General features: G+C 44.0%; 1 protein-coding gene across 2 annotated transcripts in view; it reads left to right on the top strand.

The window, feature by feature from the left end:
- Positions 1-21,233, top strand: part of LOC117363772 (myosin-9-like) — a 201,935-nt gene that overhangs the window by 117,627 nt on the left and 63,075 nt on the right. For both annotated transcript variants that reach the window (XM_033952064.1, XM_033952063.1), the window contains exon 12: positions 5,418-5,553. In XM_033952064.1, the coding sequence (XP_033807955.1) occupies positions 5,418-5,553 (136 nt within the window). The remainder of the gene's footprint in view (positions 1-5,417; positions 5,554-21,233) is intronic.

Here is a 21,233-nt window from a genome sequence, read left to right as displayed (position 1 = left end):
TATTTCAAAAGAACTTGAGTCCAACTTTATTTCTCTGGTAGCAAACAGCTACAGTTTAGGCTTTGCACTCAAACATAAAATTTGGGCTTACAAAAATACAACCCACACCTTTCTTGCAGGTAAGTCCAAAATGATTCTATTGTAGCCTTGCCCTGTCAGTCTCACAGTCAAAAAGGGCAAAATAAGGCTACCAAAACACCCAGCCTTTACACTGGTCCTTCACTATGGCTTTTCAACACTGTTAGAATGTGCTGCCTAGGCCTGGTGGTTAACAGGCCTTCCCCAGCCAACTTAACAAACAGCTGGTGGGGGAGGGGAGTAGCAGAATCCACTTATTTATTTTTTTATTGTGATTTATAATTTTTATTCGTTTTCAAATTTTACATAAAGTGTACATAATATTAAAATACAATTGATGAATACACAATATCACTTTTATATCTAATACATCATATTTAAAACTTGCCAAAAATTGGCCCCACAATCCCGCCCTGAGGATCTTACATGGATTCTCCCCACCACTATCCCTTTCACCTGGTCAGCCACAAAGTCCCATCCAAACAGAGAAAAAAAAAGGGCAAAAGTAAAAATGTTCAACAAAACATTTTCTTCACTGTCTCAGGCAATAAGGCACACCTGCAGCCTTGAACCTAGCATTGCTCACACTGCCTGCCCTCGCCTTGTGCTTCCAGACAGCCCCAAAAGAAAACCAGATTCAAAAGCAAACAAAGCAGCAAAGAAATCCAACTTAGCTTTGATCCATGTAGCTTTCCTCTGGTTCCAGGGAAGTATCCATAAGTTCTATGGTGTCCTGGCTGGCTGGCTGGTTTGCTTCAGGGACAGTGGTTACATCTGCCATCTCAATGTCCTGATTCTGTGATGATTCAGGAGCCCAGTCCCTCGAGCCTCCTTCCTGGGCTGACCCAGGGTAGACTGAATTGTTTCTTCTCAGCTCTGCCTCTAAAGCTCTGAGCTGGACACGCCCTAACCTGTAAGGGGGAAGGACAACCTGTTGTTTCTGCTGAGTTTTCTGTTTAGCTTTAATTGGACCCAGCAGTTGTGCCTTAGCAGAGCTGTGAGCCTGCCTCTTAGGCTGTTCTTTTTTGTAAGGCACCTCCTGCTGCTCCATGCTGTTCTCACCCTCATCTTCCCCTCCCCAGGGTTCTGTAACCTGGTGGTTCAAAGGGAACTCAGACCCTATCTGTTTGTCTGAGCTTAACCTGTCACTCTGGTTAGCCCTTTTCAGGGTAAGGCTTGGATTTGGAGGAGATTGACCTGGCACAACCCTAGCCTTAAGGCTGGGGTTGTGACACAGCGCTGCTCCCCCCCCCCCCCACGAGAACCGGCATTGCTCCTCCCGAAGGCCCCCCCCCCGTGAACCGGCACCCTCCCCCCGCGATCCGGCACCCCCCCGCCGCCATCTGGCACCCCCCCCCGCCGCGACCTGAAGTCCCCCAACCTACCCGAACCCTCTTCTTACTTTAGTGTAGCCTCCACACCGGCACCAGCATGTCCTGTGCGTTGGTGCCGATGCCCGAAGATCTGCCTCCTGTGCTGGGCCTTGAGCATGTGCGCACATGCTCAAGGCCCAGCACAGGAGGCAGATCTACAGGCACCGGCACCAACGCACAGGACATGCTGGTGCTGGTGCCAGTGCGGAGGCTACAGTAAAGTAAGAAGAGGGTTCGGGTGGGTTGGTAGACCTCAGGTTGCAGCGAGGGGGGGGTGCCCGATGGCGGCGGGGGGGGGTGCTGGATCGCGGGGGGGAGGGTGCTGGTTCGCGGGGGGGGGGGCGCTCGCAAATCGAGGCACGCTCGGTTTACGAGGCGCCGATTTTGCAAATGTTTTGCTCATCTTGCAAAACACTCGCAAACCTGTGCACTCGTAAACCGAGGTACCACTGTAGCTGAATGCAGAGGTTCTGGCGATCCTGGCCGGGCCTGTAGCTCTGAGGCTCGTTTTGGATAAAAGGATTATGTAACTTAGGTGAAGCCTACTCTCCCGAGTGTCTAAGTTATTTTCTCAAGAGTAGGTTTTTGATATAATTTATTTAGCTGACATAAAGTTACCTTGTGTGTTGTGCAGGTTAAAATTGTTCTTCATTTTAAATATTGTATTGTTCTTTCATGTTTTTTATTGCACTACAAATAAGATATGTGCAATGTGCTTGGGAATTTGTTCTTTTTTTTTTCCAAACTATAGTCCAGCCCTCAACAGTCTAAGGGACTGTTAACTAGGCCCCTGTTTAAAAAGTTTGAGGACCCCTGCTTTATATGTACACTTCCCCTTCCGTATTCCCGAATTCCGTATCTACGGATTCGCTTATTCGCGGTTTTAAACTAGAGAATGACACAGGGAAAAATTCTGTCCCCATCACTGCCCCGTCCCCGAACCACCATCCTCTTCACCGCCCCATCCCCACCGTCCCCTTCACCACCCTGTCACCTTCTCTACTGTCCCTTTCACCGCCCCGTCCCCATCTTCAGCGTCTTCTCCTCTCCATCCCTCCACCCCCAGCACCCTTCACGCGGTCCAGCAGCTCCCTCCCACCGGCCAGCCATGCATTTCCCTCCCTCCCTTTCCCTTAACTTCTCTTGTAGCGAAACTGGCAATTTGTATAAGGCTATGCGCTGTATTACAGCCAGAGCCTTGAAGTCGCGTCAGGTTGCCTGCTAGAAAAGTCTCCTCCAATGCAACTGGAAACAGGAAGTTGCATCAGAGGAGACTTTTCCTGCAGGCAACGCGATGCAACTTCAAGGCTCTGGCTGTAATACAGCACATAGCCTTATAAAAATTGCCAGTTTCAACAAGAGAAGGTAAAGGAAAAGGAGGGAGGGAGATGCATGACCGGACGGCTGGCGGGAGAGAGGGGGCTGCCGGATCAAACGCTCATTCACCGCACGTGCTAACCATTCACCGCTCCAGGGGGCGGTGAATGGCCTTGTCCCCGATCTCGCAGTGACCTTTTTTTTGGGTCACCGTTTTGGCGGGTTACCCACGGCTAGCCGTATTTACTCTAGCTACCTCTTGTTTAGTGAATTAACTTAAACTTTGCTAGTTGCTGTCAGACTAGTACTGCCAAAAAGAGTCTGATTTGAAACAGCATTTCTCACCTCTGCCAAGGAAGAGATTGTCGTTCCTCTCTCCCCCCCCCCCTTCCTGGCAAGTCATTCTTCTCCATGTCACAACTTTCCAGTCCCTCTGTAGGGCTGGAAACCACCAGTTCTCTCTCACAGTCTCATTCTCCATTTCCTCCTTCTACTTTGCTCTCCTTAATGTCCAGGAAATCCATTGTTATATAGGATTTGCCTCCATAGCCATGAATGGCAAGTCCAGTCATTGGCCATTGACAGGCTAACATTGAAGTAATGAAGCTTAGCAGTTCGATTGGTCCAGCTTGATGAGGATTAAGCCATGGGAATTGGTCCTATGATGCAAAGGCCAGGTCAGCTTAAGCATGCACAACCCATTCTCTGATAGACACATTAAAGGGGGGGAGTCTCAGAAGACCTGCCCTTTGACCACCTTCATGGGTGTGCAGGATTGTCCCAGATTATCCTGACCTAAATGGCTTTATTCCACGGTTCTTCTGTGCCATGATCTAATCTGGAATAAACAATCCAGCTGCGCCCCCTCTGGAACCCATTAAATAAAGTGCAAAATACAGACAGCAGATATAAATTCTCAAAACTGACACATTTTGATCACTAAATTGAAAATAAAATCAATTTTACTACCTTTGTTGTCTGGTGATTTCATGAGTCTCTGGTTGCACTTCCTTCTGACTGTGCATCCTTTCTTTCTTTCTTTGTCTTTCTTTCTCTCTGCCAGCCCCTTCTTTCTTTCTGTCTTTCTTTCTCTCTCTCTGTCCCCTTTCTTTCTTTCTGTCTTTCTTTCTCTCTCCCTGCCCCCTTTCTTTTTGTCTTTCTTTCTTCCTGTCCCCTTTCTTTCTTTCTGTCTTTCTCTCTCTTGCCACTCTCTTTCTTTCTGTCTTTTTCTCTCCCTGCCCCCTCTTTTTTTCTCTCTCCCTTCCCCCCTCTTTCTTTCTTTCTTTCTTTCTCTCTCCCTCCCTGCTACTTTTCTTTCTGTGTCTCTCTCTCCCTACCCCCTTTTTCTTTGTCTTTCTTTCTCTCTCCCTGCCCCCCTTTCTTTCTTTCTGTGTCTCTCTCCATGCCCCCTTTTTCTTTCTGTCTTTTTCTCTCCCTGCCCCCTTCTTTCTTTCTCCCTGCCCCCTTTCTTTGTCTTTCTCCCTGCCCCCTTTATTTCTGTCTGAATGTTTTTCTCTCTCCCTGCCCCCCTTTCTTTATGTTTGTCTTTCTTTTTCTCTCCGTGCCCCCCTTTCTTTCTGTCTGTCTTTCTCTCTCCCGGCCCGCCCACCTATTTCTCTAAGCCATCGCCGCACTAACAGATCATCTTTGTGCAGCGACTACACAAGCCTTCACCCCCTCCCCCCCAACATCAATTTTGATGTCAGAGAGGAAGTTCCGGGCCAGCCAATTGCTGCCTGGCTGGCCTGGAACTTCCTCTCTGATGTCAGAATTGACATGGGGGGGAAGGCTTGTGCAGTCGCTGCACGAAGATGATCTTTTGCCTGGCTGCCCTGGAACTACGTCGGGGGGGGGGGGGCAGGGAGGGTTGTGCATTCGCTGCACATAGATTATCTGTTAGTGCAGCAGTGGCTTGGAAATATAGGTGGCGGCGGCCCATTTTTAGCTCGCCTCTCCCGCTCCTTCTGAAAAATGGGACATTTCGGTGTCCTGAAGCTATGCGTGGGGTCAAGGGGACGGGCGAGCTAAAAACGGGACGGTCCTATTCAAAACGGGATATATGGTCACATTAAGTATACCAGTTTGGATCAATACAGTTCAGGCCTGGTCTAGACAGCTATATAACAAAGCCCAAGTTTAACCTAACTTCCCTATAGCCTATAGACCCCAAACTACCCCCAAATCAAACCTTAACACCTTCACCTACTGTACATAGTAAGATTTCCATAAGTTGGAAGCTGCATTCTACTAGTCTCAGGTTGTCATGGTCTGACGTCTATAAACAACACGATACATTATGAAAGAAAAGGAGAGTTTTCACTCTGAGGAAAATATGATCATCTGACTAGGATACCAAGAACCATCCTCATTTTCATATCAGATGGATGCATTAAACTTTCTTATGGCTACCCATTGATGCTTCTTATTTCAAATGCATACAATTGAAGTTTTGCAATCACTGCAGAAAATATTCTCCAAGCTACTTAACATGTGGCTGCTATCTAATCCATACTATCAGTTGTTTGATCATAATTCATAGTCCCAACTCCATTAGAGTTTATTGTGCACAGTTTGCATTCTTCTGTGTGTGTTTATTTCTTCTGTTACTAAAAAGAGATGTAACAGTTGAATCAATATTTTTATTCTTAGAATATTACTTCAAAATAAAAGAGGTGACTTAGAGAGACAGTCTGGTTTTTGGAAGATGGCAGAAAAGAGAATTACGCATGAAATGAATGGAAAAATTGAAGCTGCAAGAAGAAAATACAATGAATTAAAAAATGGGGTAAGTTAACTATAGAATATTAAAGTATATGTGTTGTCTGCAGCTTACTCTAATAGGTTTTACATATTTTCCCGTGATATAATTAAGACTACAGTAAAGCAGTAACAAACATTTTGTAACTATGGAATTGTCAGTTTTGGAGCCTTGACTAATGCAAGCCACGTTAGAGGTTTCTTCAGCATAAATGCAAGTCCAGTTATCTCTAGGCTTTATACAGCAGGGGTTTCAGTTGCAAAGAACATATACTGTATAGTTTGCATTTCTCAGTCATATTTAGGGTTAGAATCTACTTTAAATCAGTCAAACGCACAGAATTTAATAAACAAGAGAATATACCTCTGCACTGGGCTGTACTGCCTACAGCTCAATTTTCCACAAATTATAATATGCAGATCTCTCATGCATATTCATTAGAGGTATCCTGAAAATGTGATCTGTTGACAGTTCAAGGCCTCAGATCCTATGAAAAGCCTTCTGGCTTGCTCAATATCACATTTGGAAGAACCACACAGTGATCCAGAGTCAGACCATCAGCCTTTCTAGGACTGACCCTCCATCCAGGTCTTTGCTTGGAATGGCAGATTGGTGGTGGCATGGCTTTGGTATGCAAGGAAGCCTTTCCTCACTTCTTTCACCCTGATATGTCTGATGCTGCCACCCCCTATATCCTCTTAGGCTAGCCCAAAACTTTAAAAAAAACTGAGTGCTGCACAGGCCCTTTTGAAAACAAACCCACACTCAAATGCTACCACCTACCTCCTCTAGGAAATCTTCCCCAGAAGGTAGAGGGTTATGGCAGTGCTTGAATATGGGCCTGTACAGTGCTCAGTCTTTATGATTGATACCTGCCTGGGCAGAGGGAGGGCAGCATCAGCAGTGGGTAAGAAGTGGGGAAGAGAAGTGGGTGGGAGTAGGGAAGGGAGGCTATGAGATTCTGGCCACGTAGGGATAGAGGGGAAGGATAGATGCTGGTTATCTTTAGGTGAGAATAGAGAGATATGTGGGGGAAGAAAAGGATATGCCAGCCACTTTGGGGGGGGGGGGGTAATTGAGAGGGAAAAAGGAGTTGCTGGCCATTTGTGGGAGTTAGAGGGGAGGAAGAATGCTGGCAAACTTGGAAGAGGGGTTAGAGAAAAGCAGATGCAGGTAGCCTGGGGAAGAAGAAATACTGATAACCTGGAAGGTCAGAGAGGGCAAGGAGAAATGCTGGCCAGCTTCAGCAAGGATAGGGAGTGGGAGATGCTGGACTATGGGCTAGACACTTGAGTGCTGCTTCTGAAGACTTTTTAAATGAAGTATTTTGGACTGAGCAATTGAAAAGTTAATGCTGGTTAGTAGATGTAATATCTGGTATTGATATAAATCGGTATTTAAAAAAAATTGTGATCAAGTTTATAGGATTGTGGGCTAGGGCATATGTCAACCAGCAAGGGAGCACCAAGAGTTGATTGCTCACAGAGGAGATGGCGCCTTTTTTTAGAGTGGACTGAAGTTCATCTTGCCAATGTGTTTGTGGCTCACATGGCAGGAGCAGAATGTACAAGTGGATGGACCCAGGAGGGTGAAGACTGTCTCTGGTTTTCCTTGCTTGTCAACAAGTGGGATCACCCAGAGATGGATTTGATAGCGTCAGTTTGCAATGCCCAAGTCCCTCACTTTTTAGTCACAGAAAAGGCAGAAAATTACGCATGAAGGGCATAGATGCTCTAACTCAGCCATTGCCTTCATCTAACCTCCTTTACATGTTTCCACCGTGGCCTCTGATAAGCGGGGTTCTTCAGAGGATACAATTTTATGGTGGTTAAGTGATGCTAGTGGTGACGGATTGGCCTCGGAGGTCTTGGTATATGGACCTCGTGTGTTTGGCGATAGACTGCCCTTTCCACTTTTCTGTGTCAGAGCAGCTTCTGGTGCAGAGTCCAGTCAAAATGCCAGATCCAGCATCATTTTGTCTTACAGCATGGCTCTTGAGAGGGCACGTTTGCTGCTGCAGGACCATTCTGGCAGGGTGATTGCTTTTGAGAATATAGCAGAGCCCCAATCTACCTCTTTTGCTTACATTTGGATCTGACAAATTTTTGAAGTTTGGTGTTTAGACAAGGCTGTTTCTCCCATGAAAGGGTGGCTTCCTGAGCTTTTGGAGTTTCTTCAGGATGGTGTGGAGAAGGGGCTTTCCCTCTCATCCCTTAAGGTCCTGGTTGTGGCTTTATCATGCTTTTTGTGGTCAGGTGAAGGGTAGGTCATTAGATTCATCTGCGGATGTGGTCCATTTTCTCAGTAGTGTATGTCTCTGGAGGCAGCTTGATATGATAGGAATCTGTTAATGAATTTTTTCTGAATTAGAGAATTATTGTAATGAATGAACATCGTTTTCCTTTCTAATGGATACATGTATTTTATTGGGGGGAGGGGGGGAAATTGGATGATTAATATTTTTATTTAATGATTGGATTTCTGTTGTATTATGAAAATTTCATTGAAGAATTGTTGGTTGGGGGGTAAGGGTTATAATTTCTACTTTAATGGATTATATGTATAAGAATGTCAAGTGCTGTATATTTTATTAGTCATGTAATGTTTTAATATTAATCACTTGTTTGTCAATTTTAAAATGAATAAAGAAAAAAAATTTTTTTTTCTGAATGCAGCCTTTGACTGAAGGGAAGGAGATGAATGAATGGTGACGTGTTGAATGGCCAGGTCCGGCGAATACAAATTGATTAGTAGGTAGATGTGTAGTAGATCTTGTAGTGCTTTGTTGAAGAGACAGCCAAAATTGAAGAGTACGGTACTCATCCCTCTATCGTTAGCCATTGACGTTTTTGGTAGAAGAGGGATATGTGGTCAAATTGCTAAAATGTGTTAAGAATGGAAAATATATAGGAGTCTATATTTATATGCCTTTTGAGTGTATAAATATATAGTTACCTGCAAAAGTACAATCGATGTCGATTGAAGAGGAGGACATTTTGCTTATATACGGAGGGTCAGATCTGCACAGAGACTGCAAGCTGTTGATGGGTGATATCAGAAGATCAATCTGGAGTAGACAGCACCTGAGCATCAAACCAGGACAAAATCTGCAGCTCAGACACTGACGAGACACAATATGCGGAAACAGAAGCACAGAAAAATAAAAAAAAATTGTGCCTGTCCCTGGAAATGAGGCGGAAGTTTTCTGAAGTCACTGGAAGGGAGGTGTCATGGAGGGGAAGTGTCAAGTGTTGATTGCACAGAAATTGAATTCTTTGAGAACTATAACCCACTTCAAAAAAGACCTCAACAGAATGAGTAACTGCTGGATCACAACGCTGGACTTTACAATACAGGTAACTATCATTGCACACTGAGAAATAACTCTTATAATATGAAGTAAGCAAACACCTGAATAGTATCGCTGAAGAGTTCTTCATCTCATTTGACTTATGCTGAAATCTTACATATGCCTCTTGCTGAAGTTGTTTCTTCTGCCTTGTGGATTTAAGTGCTTTTAGAGACTGCAACTACCTATTTTATTGCAGGGTGGGTTTTGTTGGGTTTTTTTTTTGGGGGGGGGGGATTAAGCAGCTCTAAGTTCTTTGCTCAAACTTAATAAGAAACTTTATTACTATGACAAATTTTGCAATATATAATACATAATACATAATACATGCTTAATAATTAATTGATTTAACTATTACAATACATAATTTATAATACATGGGCTCCTTTTGCTAAGCTGCGTTAGCGTTATTGGCGCATGCAGCATTTTAGCGCACGCTGAACCCACGCTAAGCAGCTGGAACTAATGCCAGCTCAATGCTGGCGTTGGCGTCTAGCATGCCCAGCAATTTAGTGCGCGCTATTCCACAAGTTAATGCCCCGGCGCGGCTTGGTAAGAGGAACCCATAATGTATACTTTACATAACAATACATAATTAACAACATGAATTTGATAATTAACCATCTAAATTACTTTAAGGTTTCACATATATATATATACATTCAAAAGTACTTAGGACAAGTGAGCTGATGCAATGTTAATGAGTCTTTAAAGCATGATTTATTAGTTTAGGTATATTTGACACAGTTTGTGAATTTTGATCCCTTGGAAATTTCTAACATGTCAATATTATAAGGATCTTTATTTGATATACTTACTTCTCTATTACTACAAAAATTGTCTGTAATAGGCTGTGAGGGAGCCTGCGTTTTGTGGCTTGCCCACTCCCTTCTTTTCTCTCTCCTAAAATGTGGCATCACCTGTTTAGCACCATAGGTGTCTTCACTTCCAGTACATAAAAGGTGATACGCTACTTCTTATTTGTACCTCTCATCTGTAACCATTTTCCCAATGAGTATAAATTTTTTTTTGTCTGTTTCTTACAATACTGATGACGATTCTCATATATTATTGTTCACATGTCTCTTAAATTAATTTCACTGAATGTCAAGGGTCTAAATAATGTCATAAAACAGAAAAAAATATTGTCATACTTAAATTCCAAACATCCAGACATAATTCTGTTACAAGAAACTCATCTCAATGCTTTTGAGGCTGCTAAAGTAAAAGTCAAATGGGATCATCAGCCTTTTTTCTCTCCTGCAGCTGGTATTAAAAATGGAGTAATCATTTTAGTTAAAAATTGACCTGATATCACAATACTATCTACAACTAATGATGATCATGGTTGGTGGGTACAAATTACTTTGAATATAAATAACTCCACTATGTCTCTAACTAACATCTACACTCCCACAGCTGACTCCACCGAGTTCTTTGAAGAAATTGCTAATCAATTAACTGCAACTAATGTGATGCATCATATTGTGGCTGGTGATTACAATATAATCATGAATCCCCCTCATTGATAGAATATCAAAAGCATCTTATAGAATACCTAAGGCCAAATCTATTCTTATGGATCTAATGTCACACATGAACCTGATTGATATTTGGAGAGACCTTCACCCAACCAACAAAGATTACACTTTTTATTCACCACCTCATTGTTCATACTCGCACATAGATATGTTTCTCATCAGCCATTCTATTTGCCACTTCATAAAAGATGCCACCATTGAAGAAATCTCAATCTCGGATCATGCTGCTATAACTCTTGGATTTTACCCAAGTGTCTGCTCCTATACAATGGAGATTTAATTCTAGCCTTTTACATGAAGTTGAATTTAAAGATCAAATTATTACAGCTATTAAAGAGTTTTTTCAGTTTAATAATCCAAAAGATACTAGCTGGATTATTACATTGGATGCATTCAAAGCATATATTAGAGGCATAATAATTTCACAACTCCAAATTTATGAAATCTCAAGCTGCAGAAATTCATGCTCTAGAATGCGACATTAAAAAAAGGAACATGATCACCAACTGGATATTAACAACATTAACATTCTTCTTGACCTTCAAAAATTTCACTTCCAAAACAATTCTATTCTACGGGAAAATGTGGCTCGCACGGTTTTCATCACTGAGGCTAATTATTATTCTGACAATAATAAATCAGGTCATCTTCTAGCAACATACTTGCAAAAGAAAAGTGAAAAGAAACCAATTAATAAACTAGTGTTGGGAAATGGCGATAATATATCCACAACACCTGAGATTCTTCAGGAATTTAAAAGATACTATGAAAAACTTTATTCCTCTGAACTAGCTAATTAAAAAATCTCTCATACTTTCTTAAATGGAATTGACTTACCATCTTTACCTACTTCAGCCCAAGAGCATCTATCTTCGCCAATCACACAAAGTGAGATAACTGACACAATTGATGATATGGCCAAGAACAAATCTCCAGGCCCTGATGGGTTTATTACTGAATTTTGCTCATCTTTTAAACATATACTTGCCCCATATATGCAACAATTTTTTACATATTTGATATCACAAGGAGCTGCTTCAGGTACTTTTACAGAAGTGACCATTATAGTTATCCCTAAACCAGTTTGTAACCAATTACAGACCGCTTTCCATGATTAATGTGGATGCTAAAATCTATGCCAAGATACTGGCAACAAGATTACAACAAATAATACCACTCCTGATTATTACAGACCAAACTGGATTTATCAATGGTAAATACTCTTTTAATAACTCCCGTATGTTATTGAATGTTATTGCAGCATCTCAATCCTCTACTCAAAAATTTACACTAATAGGGCTTGACACTGAAAAGGCGTTTGATAGAGTGGAATGGCCTTTTATGTATGCTACATTACGTAAATACATGATAATGGGTGTTATACTCAAATCCCAGAACAAGAGTTTCCATTAATAGTCACCTCTCTGATTTCTTCAAACCCTCTAGAGGCCCGTTGTCCCCGTTGCTCTTTAATTTATCGCTGGAACCGCTATTGGTGGCTATAAGAGCAAAATCGGATATTTAAGGATTTAAATACTGTGGTTGTGAAATCAAACTTACTGCGTATGCAGATGATGTTATGCTGTGCATAATGCCAGACTCTATCCCACATGTCATCAAGGTAATTGAGTCCTATGCGCAGGTCTCTGGCTATAAATTAAATTAGACTAAGTCTGAACTAATGCCTCTGGTTTTGTTTGGAATGCATACAAATTGAAGTATTTAGGATTTTTCATAGGTCCAACTTTGGAGGATACAGGAAAACTAAACGAGGATTACATGCTATCCATAAAAAAGAACTTAACACTTAAATGGTCACCATTAAAAATTACCTGGTGGGGGTACTTTGCCACAATTAAAATTAACTATGTATTAAGTATACACAAGAATGTATACTGTGTTATTGAAAAAATGTTGAGCAAATTCATGTGGAAAAATAGCCAACCACGGATAGCATTACACAAACTTAAAAATGATAAATTGAACGGTGGAGTCAACTTTCCAGACTTTTTAAAATAGTATCAAGCCTTCATAATGCGTCAGGGCTCATTATGGCTTCTTAATAAAACTACAACTGACCACCCCCCCCTCTTGGCTGTCTCTGGAAAAAAAATCTTATATGGTACCAACAATCTTGCTTGCATCCTGTGTAGCCGTGCCGGTACCCGTGGTTCAAGTAGGTCCGGCTCACGCTTACATTAGCGCTGCCCTGGCGTGCTTCCCTTGAAGGAAGGAAGTCCTGCTGTATAACATTCACCTTCAGGCAGGAAATCAAAAAAACACAAAGAGTCAATTTTTCCTTGATCCTGCAATATCCACTTTATTCAGTGGTAAGGGCAAGAGTTGACATACAAATAGTCCAAGAACAAAATCACAAAAATCAATCCATGTCAGCAAAACCAAACTAGTGCTAGTCAAAAAGAGTAGGTTCCAGCTTTAGCCTTTCTTCAGCAAGACTAGGTAAGTAAAAAGAAACAAATCACCAAAAGCAAAAATGCGGCTGTCTTTACATTCAGACAGAATCAATGTTCAACACATTTTCAAAAGCCCTGTGCACAAGCCTTAAGATAGTCCGGCTTGACCCCAGCCAACTCAGCAGGAGTTGGTGGGGGGAGGGGAGCAAGCGAATCCACTAATTAAGTTTCTGAATTTCAGAATGCCACTAATGGCCCCACTAACCCAACCTGTTTGGACTGTGGATTCTCCCCACAATTGCTTCCCTCGCACCCTCTCAAGCAGTAACAGTCTCAGCCAGTTTAATTTGGCTGGAAGTTTTAAACCTCAAAAAAAACAACGTTTTTTTTTTTTTTTTCCTCTTCCTGCTTCCCCCAAGCAGTGCAGTCCCAGCCAGCACAAGTCCCAATCAACTTATAAAGGAAAGCACCCTTTCCAAGCAGTTCAAAAACATACACAATGGGCTAATAATTCCCCAAACTTCCCAGCCCTGCCACTTAGCTGTCTTCCATCAAGATGTCTTCAGGCAGACTGGGAGTTTCCAAATAGAGAATGACACGGTGAAAAAATTGGTCCCCGTCACCGCCCCGTCCCCGTCTCACCATCCCCGTCACCGCCCCGTCCCCGTCTCACCATCCCCGTCACCGCCCCGTCCCCGTCTCACCATCCTCTTCACCGCCCCGTCACCGCCACTGCCACCCCATTCACCGCCCCGTCACCGCCACTGCAATCCCATTCACTTTTCTTTATTTACGTATAAAGGAAACATTCTTTAAAACTTTAAAACTTAGTTAAATATTAGTTAATAACTATACAAAAACAAAACACGCAGAGAAAAAATTAATTAATAAAAATTCTCAAAACTGACACATTTTGATCACTAAATTTAAAATAGTTATTTTTCATACAGTTTTTCAATCACTAATCTTCCACCACCCCTGGGGCTAGCAATGCAAAAACAAACACGACATGTACTTTAAATGCTGCCGTGATTAGCATAGTGACCGCGGCTACGGCTGCAAGTCTCCCCTCCCCCCAGCGATCACGGCAGGAGGGCACCCAACCCCTCCTGTAGACCCCCCCAACGGCCCTCCCGACAATCGCAGCAGAAGGGTACCCAACCCCTCCTGCCGGTCCTCCCAATGGCCTCCCCTAAGATCGCCGGCAGGAGGGTACCCAACCCCTCCTGCTGGACCCCCCCCCCCCAACGAACCCTCCCACCCCGGACCCCCCTTAGTCTTACTTTTCAAGTTGGACCGGACAGCTCCTCGCTCGTCTGGCCAGCAGGCCTGCCTCCGTCCAAATGAGGCGGGCCCGCCCCTCCCCTCCCCTCCCCTCCCCTCCCCTGCCTCCCAATGGCCTCCCCTAAGATCGCCGGCAGGAGGGTACCCAACCCCTCCTGCTGGACCCCCCCCCCCAACGAACCCTCCCACCCCGGAACCCCCTTAGTCTTACTTTTCAAGTTGGACCGGACAGCTCCTCGCTCGTCTGGCCAGCAGGCCTGCCTCCGTCCAAATGAGGCGGGCCCGCCCCTACCCTGCCCAACCCACAGGATCCTAGGGCCTGATTGGTCTAGGCACCTAAAGCCACTCCCGCTATAGGAGGGGCCTTAGGTGCTTGGGCCAATCAGGCCCTAGGATCCTGTGGGTTAGGCAGGGGAGGGGAGGGGCGGGCCCGCCTCATTTGGACGGAGGCAGGCCTGCTGGCCAGACGAGCGAGGAGCTGTCCGGTCCAACTTGAAAAGTAAGACTAAGGGGGTTCCGGGGTGGGAGGGTTCGTTGGGGGGGGGGTCCAGCAGGAGGGGTTGGGTACCCTCCTGCCGGCGATCTTAGGGGAGGCCATTGGGAGGCAGGGGAGGGGAGGGGAGGGGAGGGGAGGGGGGGGCCCGCCTCATTTGGACGGAGGCAGGCCTGCTGGCCAGACGAGCGAGGAGCTGTCCGGTCCAACTTGAAAAGTAAGACTAAGGGGGTTCCGGGGTGGGAGGGTTCGTTGGGGGGGGGTCCAGCAGGAGGGGTTGGGTACCCTCCTGCCGGCGATCTTAGGGGAGGCCATTGGGAGGACCGGCAGGAGGGGTTGGGTACCCTTCTGCTGCGATTGTCGGGAAGGGTTGAAATGACAAATGAGGAGCACGGTGAAATAGCGGTTCCTAGAAGGGGGTACATTGGCCCGCGGGGACAAACCTGTTCACCGTTTCCGCGGTCAGTGAATGGCCTTGTCCCCGTCACCGCAGCGACTGCTAGTTTTCTTCCCCGTTTTCGGCGGTGACCCGCGGCTTAAATGCGGTGGCCGCGGGTAAACCGTCACCGTGTCATTCTCTATTTCCAAATACTCCATAGGTTCTCCTGTTGCTGGCTGGTTGTCAGAAAGGTCAGAGTCTGGCTCCTGCATTTCAAAGTCCTGGGACTCAGGAGCCCAGCCGGGAGAGACCTACTCTGGGGCTGGCCCCGGATAAACTGCCTTTCTTTTTCCCAAAGCAGCTTCCAAAGTACTCAGGTGAATACGCCCTGCCCTTTGAGGGGGAGGAGTTACCTGCAAAATCTGCCTGGCTTTCTTTGGGATTTTAATTATTCCCTTCAGCTGTGAGTTTCCAGAGGGAGGGAGATTCCTCTGGGGCTGTTGTGGGCTATTCTGCTCACACTCCTCTCCTCCCTGGAGATCAGAAAAACCTGCATCCCAGGGAAAAACAGCCTTCTCTTTAACTCTGGTCACAATCCTATCCCCGTGATCAGCTCTCTGGATTACTGGGCAGGGTTTAACTAAATCCTGTCCTGGCAAAGGCTGAGCACCAGGGATAGGATTGTGACACCTGTCAATTATCCTCCTCTCTGAAAAAATATAATTGTATTTTCCATTCAACATATAAGGTTCTCTTACATTTTGAAAGCATTATGAAAATCAAATGGAAGGATACCACATTATTTGGCCTATTTGGCAAAAATATGATATCTGGACACTGCAAAATCTTTTATGTAATAATCGATGGTTGGCTTTTGAAGAAGTGCATGATAAATTTAATCTACCAGCCAATCAATATATTAATTGGCTTCAATTAAAACTCGTTGTGTGTGCTTCAATTCCGGAACTTCTAAAATTGAAACCAATACCTGATCTCCTTCAAAATATTATTACTATAGCTCCTCTTAAAGATGTTACCTCTAAATGGTACACTTTATTGAGACAAACTTCACCTGTGTCTATATCACTAATGATGAGTGCATGGCATCCGGATTTAGACATTTCTGCTGATGATGAGCTTTGGCAGAAAGTATGGACCAGAGTATTCAAATCTATTAGATCGGCTCCAGTCCTTCAATCAATACACTTTCTATTACATCGATCCCACTGAACACCACATAAACTCGCTAAATTTTCCAAAAGTACAATCGGATCCCCTATATGCTATTCCACAATGGCATGCATAACTTACATAGGGGCAATGCAAAAAACTTTGTAGTAGATTTGCTCAGTGCACACCTCTACCATGAAACTTTCACTTCAAAAACTATAAGCAATGAGCATGTAAATTACTGCCACTTTAAAATAGCAGCAGTTGGTTATCTAAGATGATGTTGTAAAGGAAGGACAAAACAAAATGCAAATAGCATCAAAAGGTTTCACAAAGGAAACGAAGCAGCAAAACAAAAGATTATGGAACAGAAGATTGGATGTATCACTTCGTAGTTAAATAATTGTCCAAAAAAACCTTAAAACCAATCTGCAAAGGATGTATACAGTCACAAGTGACACACAGAATGTAAAACAAGTGAAGGGGCATAATCGAAAGGGACGTCTAAGTCCGTTTACCTCCATCTCACAAGTCGAGCAAAGTTAAAAAGAGCCTAAAACACATTTTCGAAAGATAAGTCCAACTTTTTTTTACTTTCGAAAATCGTCTAATTATATGTCCTGCCGATCTGATCGTCCAAGCCACTAAATCGTCCATCTTTATACCACATTTCCGTCCAAGTCCAAAACGCCTAGAACAAGCCCTGTTGGACGTGGGAGGGGTCTGCAAAGTGATGGACTGCATACCCAGACATGCCACCTAAATAGTGGGGTACCTTACAGGGCGCTGATGTGAACTTCACAAAAAGGGTGCCATGGCTTCTCCTTACTACAGCTCCCTTATAGGTGATGGTGAGCCCCCCAAACCACCTCCAGAATCCCCTAGACCCACTTATCTACCACCCCAATAGCCCTTATGGCTGCAGGAGCCACTTATATGCCAGTAAAAAAGGGTTTTGGGGGTGTATAGGGCAGTGCACATGTTTAAGTATCAATGCAGTGATTACAGGGGCTTATGGGCATGGGTCTTCCTCTCTATGGGTTCCTAACCCACCCCTAAGATGACTTAAGCTGCCTCTGGGCTGGACGACTAGGCTTTCCTATGCCAGGCGGCCAGGTGATGATGGTCTGGAGGCTGAAATTTAAAGTTGTGAATAAAATTTTTATGGGGGTGGGGGGGTTGGTGATCACTGGGGTAGTGTGTGGGGGTCTGTGTTACGTGTTTGCAGTGCTTATCTGGTGAGTTTAGGTGGGTTTTTGTGACTTAGACTTACATGGTCTAAGTCACAATATCCAAGTTCCGTCGATCCTGGGCTGTATAACTTTCGGTTATACATGCTGTACGACTAAGTCTACGCCAGCCCATGTCCCGCCCAACTCCCGCCCTCAACACGCCTCCCGAAACGCCCTGTTTAGCTTTGGACGTTGAGCGGCACTATGAAGGCCTAGGTCGTTTAGAAATATGTCCAAAACCCATTTTTATTTTCGGCGCTTGGATGTTTTTGAGAAATGTTCGTCCAAGTGCTAACTTAGGCTGTTTTTTGGACGTTTTTCTTTTTCAATTATGAGCCCCATAATGTATGAAATACAGATGACCCAACATGAGCCGTGATTCCAAAATAAAAATGCCTTCATCAGGGATTTTATTGGGTCCTTGGCTGTCTTAAATAATTAAAAATATAAAAGTCACAAAAAATCCAAGTAGTTAAGAGGCTACAGATAAACAATACATAAACTCAAATCTCCAGTTTTGGCTAGTGTCATGGTCCCTTGCAGGATTGCTAAAGCTCAAATGTGTTTCAAGATGGGTAAGAGGAGTAGAAAAATCTAAGAGCTTTCCCCAATTTCAGCTTCTACTTCTGTGACGTGGCAAGCTACCTTGGAATGATATTGAGTGTCTTGCAAATTTGGGGAAGGTTACCTCTATAGTTCTGCTCACCACAGAGGTGTTGGGCAGCATCAAATGCACCAGCAAGCTTCTAGGTTGAATCTCTGGGCATTAAAATACAAGTTCAAAATGCTGAAATAGCTTTAGTTAAGGATAAGAGCAACATTCATTGTAGATTGATTTTCCAGATATTCCAATCTAAGTGACATAATTTGAGATTTTTAAATATTCCAAAATCTCCTTTGACCTGCCTCATCAATGGTGTAATCGTAGGCAATTTTGGGTCCCCCCCAAAAAAATTGAGGCACTATCTGCCACTTTGGGTGGCAGAGGCCCCAAGTCCTCCTCCATTCAAAGTCTGGCAGTTGATGGTGCTTTTCCTCGGCTTCCCACACCACTCCTCCTCTTAACGCAATACTTGGCGTTTGTGAAACTGAACATGCGTGAGGGAGGCCTATCCACCGCACATGTTTAAAACTGAGCATGCACAAGGGAGCATACTCATACACATACTTGGTGTCACAAAAAACAAGCATGAGAGCAGCCCAGGAAAAACATTGCCAACTGCCAGGCTTGGATAGAGTGCTTCTACTGGTGATGCTTGGGGACCTCCACTAACTCAGGTATGTTGGGTTGTGGGGAAGAAGGGTTTTGCGGAGAGTGGCAGGGAAAACTTTTGGTCCCTCCCTCATTTTGAGCTTTGGGTTTAGGCCCCCCAACCCCTGCAAAATCCAAGGACTAGTTACATGCCTGTTCCCTATTGAAATGGTTAAAAAATATTTATCTGAAGTAGTGTTCATGAAAGTGTTACCTCCTATGTTTAAATCATTTTTATTAAACACCACAAATAGTAATAAACAACACAACAAGAATCAGATTTACAAGCATAAACCAACTCCAATCCCCCCTCCCCCTCAACCACCCACCCCCCTACCCCCCACCTACCCCGGGCAGCAGCAGCGGCAACCAACTCAGAGTAAAAAGTCAAGAAGTAGAAAACAAATAGTAAACAAACTAAGGATCCCAAATTTTCTTCTGAACATAAGGAGTAGTGTGTTACCTCCTATAATTAAAACCATATATATTTCTGGTATAGGAAGATCTGTATTGGCAGAACATCAGGACCTAGGAACTTCAGTTATGAACCTTACATCTTTTCTGGAATCATCTTTGGAAATAATTACCCAAGGATGACTTTAGTGGTAATCTTTGCTTTGGAACCAGATTGCAGTGCTGTTCTGCAACTTCAGGAGCTTGAGCAGTTTATAGGATCAAAAAATTAGAATTTTTCCTGATTTGGCTAAAGATACGTAGAAGAGGCGACAGGCCTTCCTGGACTTAAAGGCTATGGGGCTCATAATCAAAAAAACAAATACGTCTAAAAACCTGTCTAAATCGGTACTTGGACGATCTAAAAGACAAGTTGTCCAAGTGTTGATAATTGAAATGGGTTTTAGACATATGTAAAAACAACTTAGGCCTTTTCAGTGCTGCTGTATGCCCAGAGCTGAAAGGGGTGTTTTAGGAGGAGTAGTGAGGGCGGGACGTGGGCCGACCTAGATTTAGTCGTTTTGCAAGAATAACAAAAGACCCGGCGTGGATAACTAAAATAGTGAAGGAAGCGATAGGCAATAAGAAAAATTCATTCAGGAAATGGAAAAGGACAAAACTAAGGGGAACTGGAAAGAGCACAGGAAGTATCAAAAAAAATGTCACCGTGTGGTTCGAAAAGTCAAAAGAGAGCATGAAGAGAGGCTAGCCAGGGAAGCTCAAAATTTCAAACCGTTCTTTAGATATGTTAGAGGGAAGCAGCCGCGTAGGGAGGAGGTGGGACCACCGGACGACAGAGACAGGAAGGGAGTGGTGAAGGAGGAGAAAGAAGTAGTAGAAAGACTTAACATGTTCTTTTCGTCTGTATGTACAAATGAAGACACATCCAACATACGGAACCTGAGCAAATCTTCAATGGAGATCAAGCAGAAAAATTAACATCCATGGAAGTGAGCCTGGAAGACGTACGCAGGCAGCTAGAAAAACTAAAAACTGACAAATCCCCGGGTCCAGACAGAATCCATTCAAGGGTTCTGAAGGAACTAAAGGAGGAGAAAGCGGAACTACTGCAGCAAATTTGCAATCTATCCCTGAAAACAGGCGTGATCCCGGAAGACTGGAAGATAGCCAACGTTACGCCCATCTTTAAAAAGGGATCAAGAGGTGACTCGGGAAACTACAGACCGGTGAGTCTGACCTCAGTTCCAGGGAAAATGGCGGAAGCACTGATAAAAGACAACATCGATGAACATTTTGAAAGAAACAAACTTCTGATAACCAGCCAACATGGTTGGAGATCGTGCCTAACATGGTTGGAGATCGTGCCTAACGAACTTATTGCACTTCTTCGAAGGAATTATCAAATGGATGGACCGAGGTGACCCCATAGACATCATATATCTAGATTTCCAAAAGCCTTTGACAAGGTACCCCATGAGCGCCTACTTCAGAAACTAAAGAACCATGGGGTGGAAGGAGACATACATAGATGGATCAGAGGGTAGGAGTGAAGGGCCACTACTCGGACTGGAGGAAGGTCATGAGTGGTGTCCCGCAGGGCTTGGTGCTCAGGCCTCTGCTATTTAATATATTTATAAATGATCTAGAAACAGGGACAAAGTGTGAGATAATAAAATTCACGGATGACACCAAACTATTTAGTGGAGCTCGGACTAAAGAGGACTGCGAAGAATTGCAAAGAGACTTGAACAAACTAGGGGAATGGGCGACGAGATGGCAGATGAAGTTCAACATTGAGAAATGTAAAGTACTACATGTGGGAAGCAGAAACCCGAGGTACAGCTATACGATGGGAGGGATGTTATTGAAGGAGAATACCCAAGAAAGGGACTTGGGGGTAATGGTGGGCATGACAATGAAACCGACGTCACAGTACGCAGCGGCCGCTAAGAGAACAAATAAAATGCTAGGTATAATCAAGAAGGGTATTACTACCAGAATGAAAGAAGTTATCCTGCCGTTGTATCGGGCGATGGTGCGTCCGCATCCGGAGTACTGCGTCCAATATTGGTACCTTACCTTAAGAAGGATATGGCGTTACTTGAGAAGGTTCAGAAGAGAGTGACACGTCTGATAAAAGGTATGGAAAACCTTTCATACGCTGAGAGATTGGAGAAAC

The sequence above is a fragment of the Geotrypetes seraphini genome, chromosome 7 (genome assembly GCF_902459505.1).
Source record: "Geotrypetes seraphini chromosome 7, aGeoSer1.1, whole genome shotgun sequence".
NCBI classification, from domain to species: Eukaryota; Metazoa; Chordata; class Amphibia; order Gymnophiona; family Dermophiidae; genus Geotrypetes; species Geotrypetes seraphini.
This window is presented reverse-complemented; position numbering and strand designations above follow the sequence as displayed.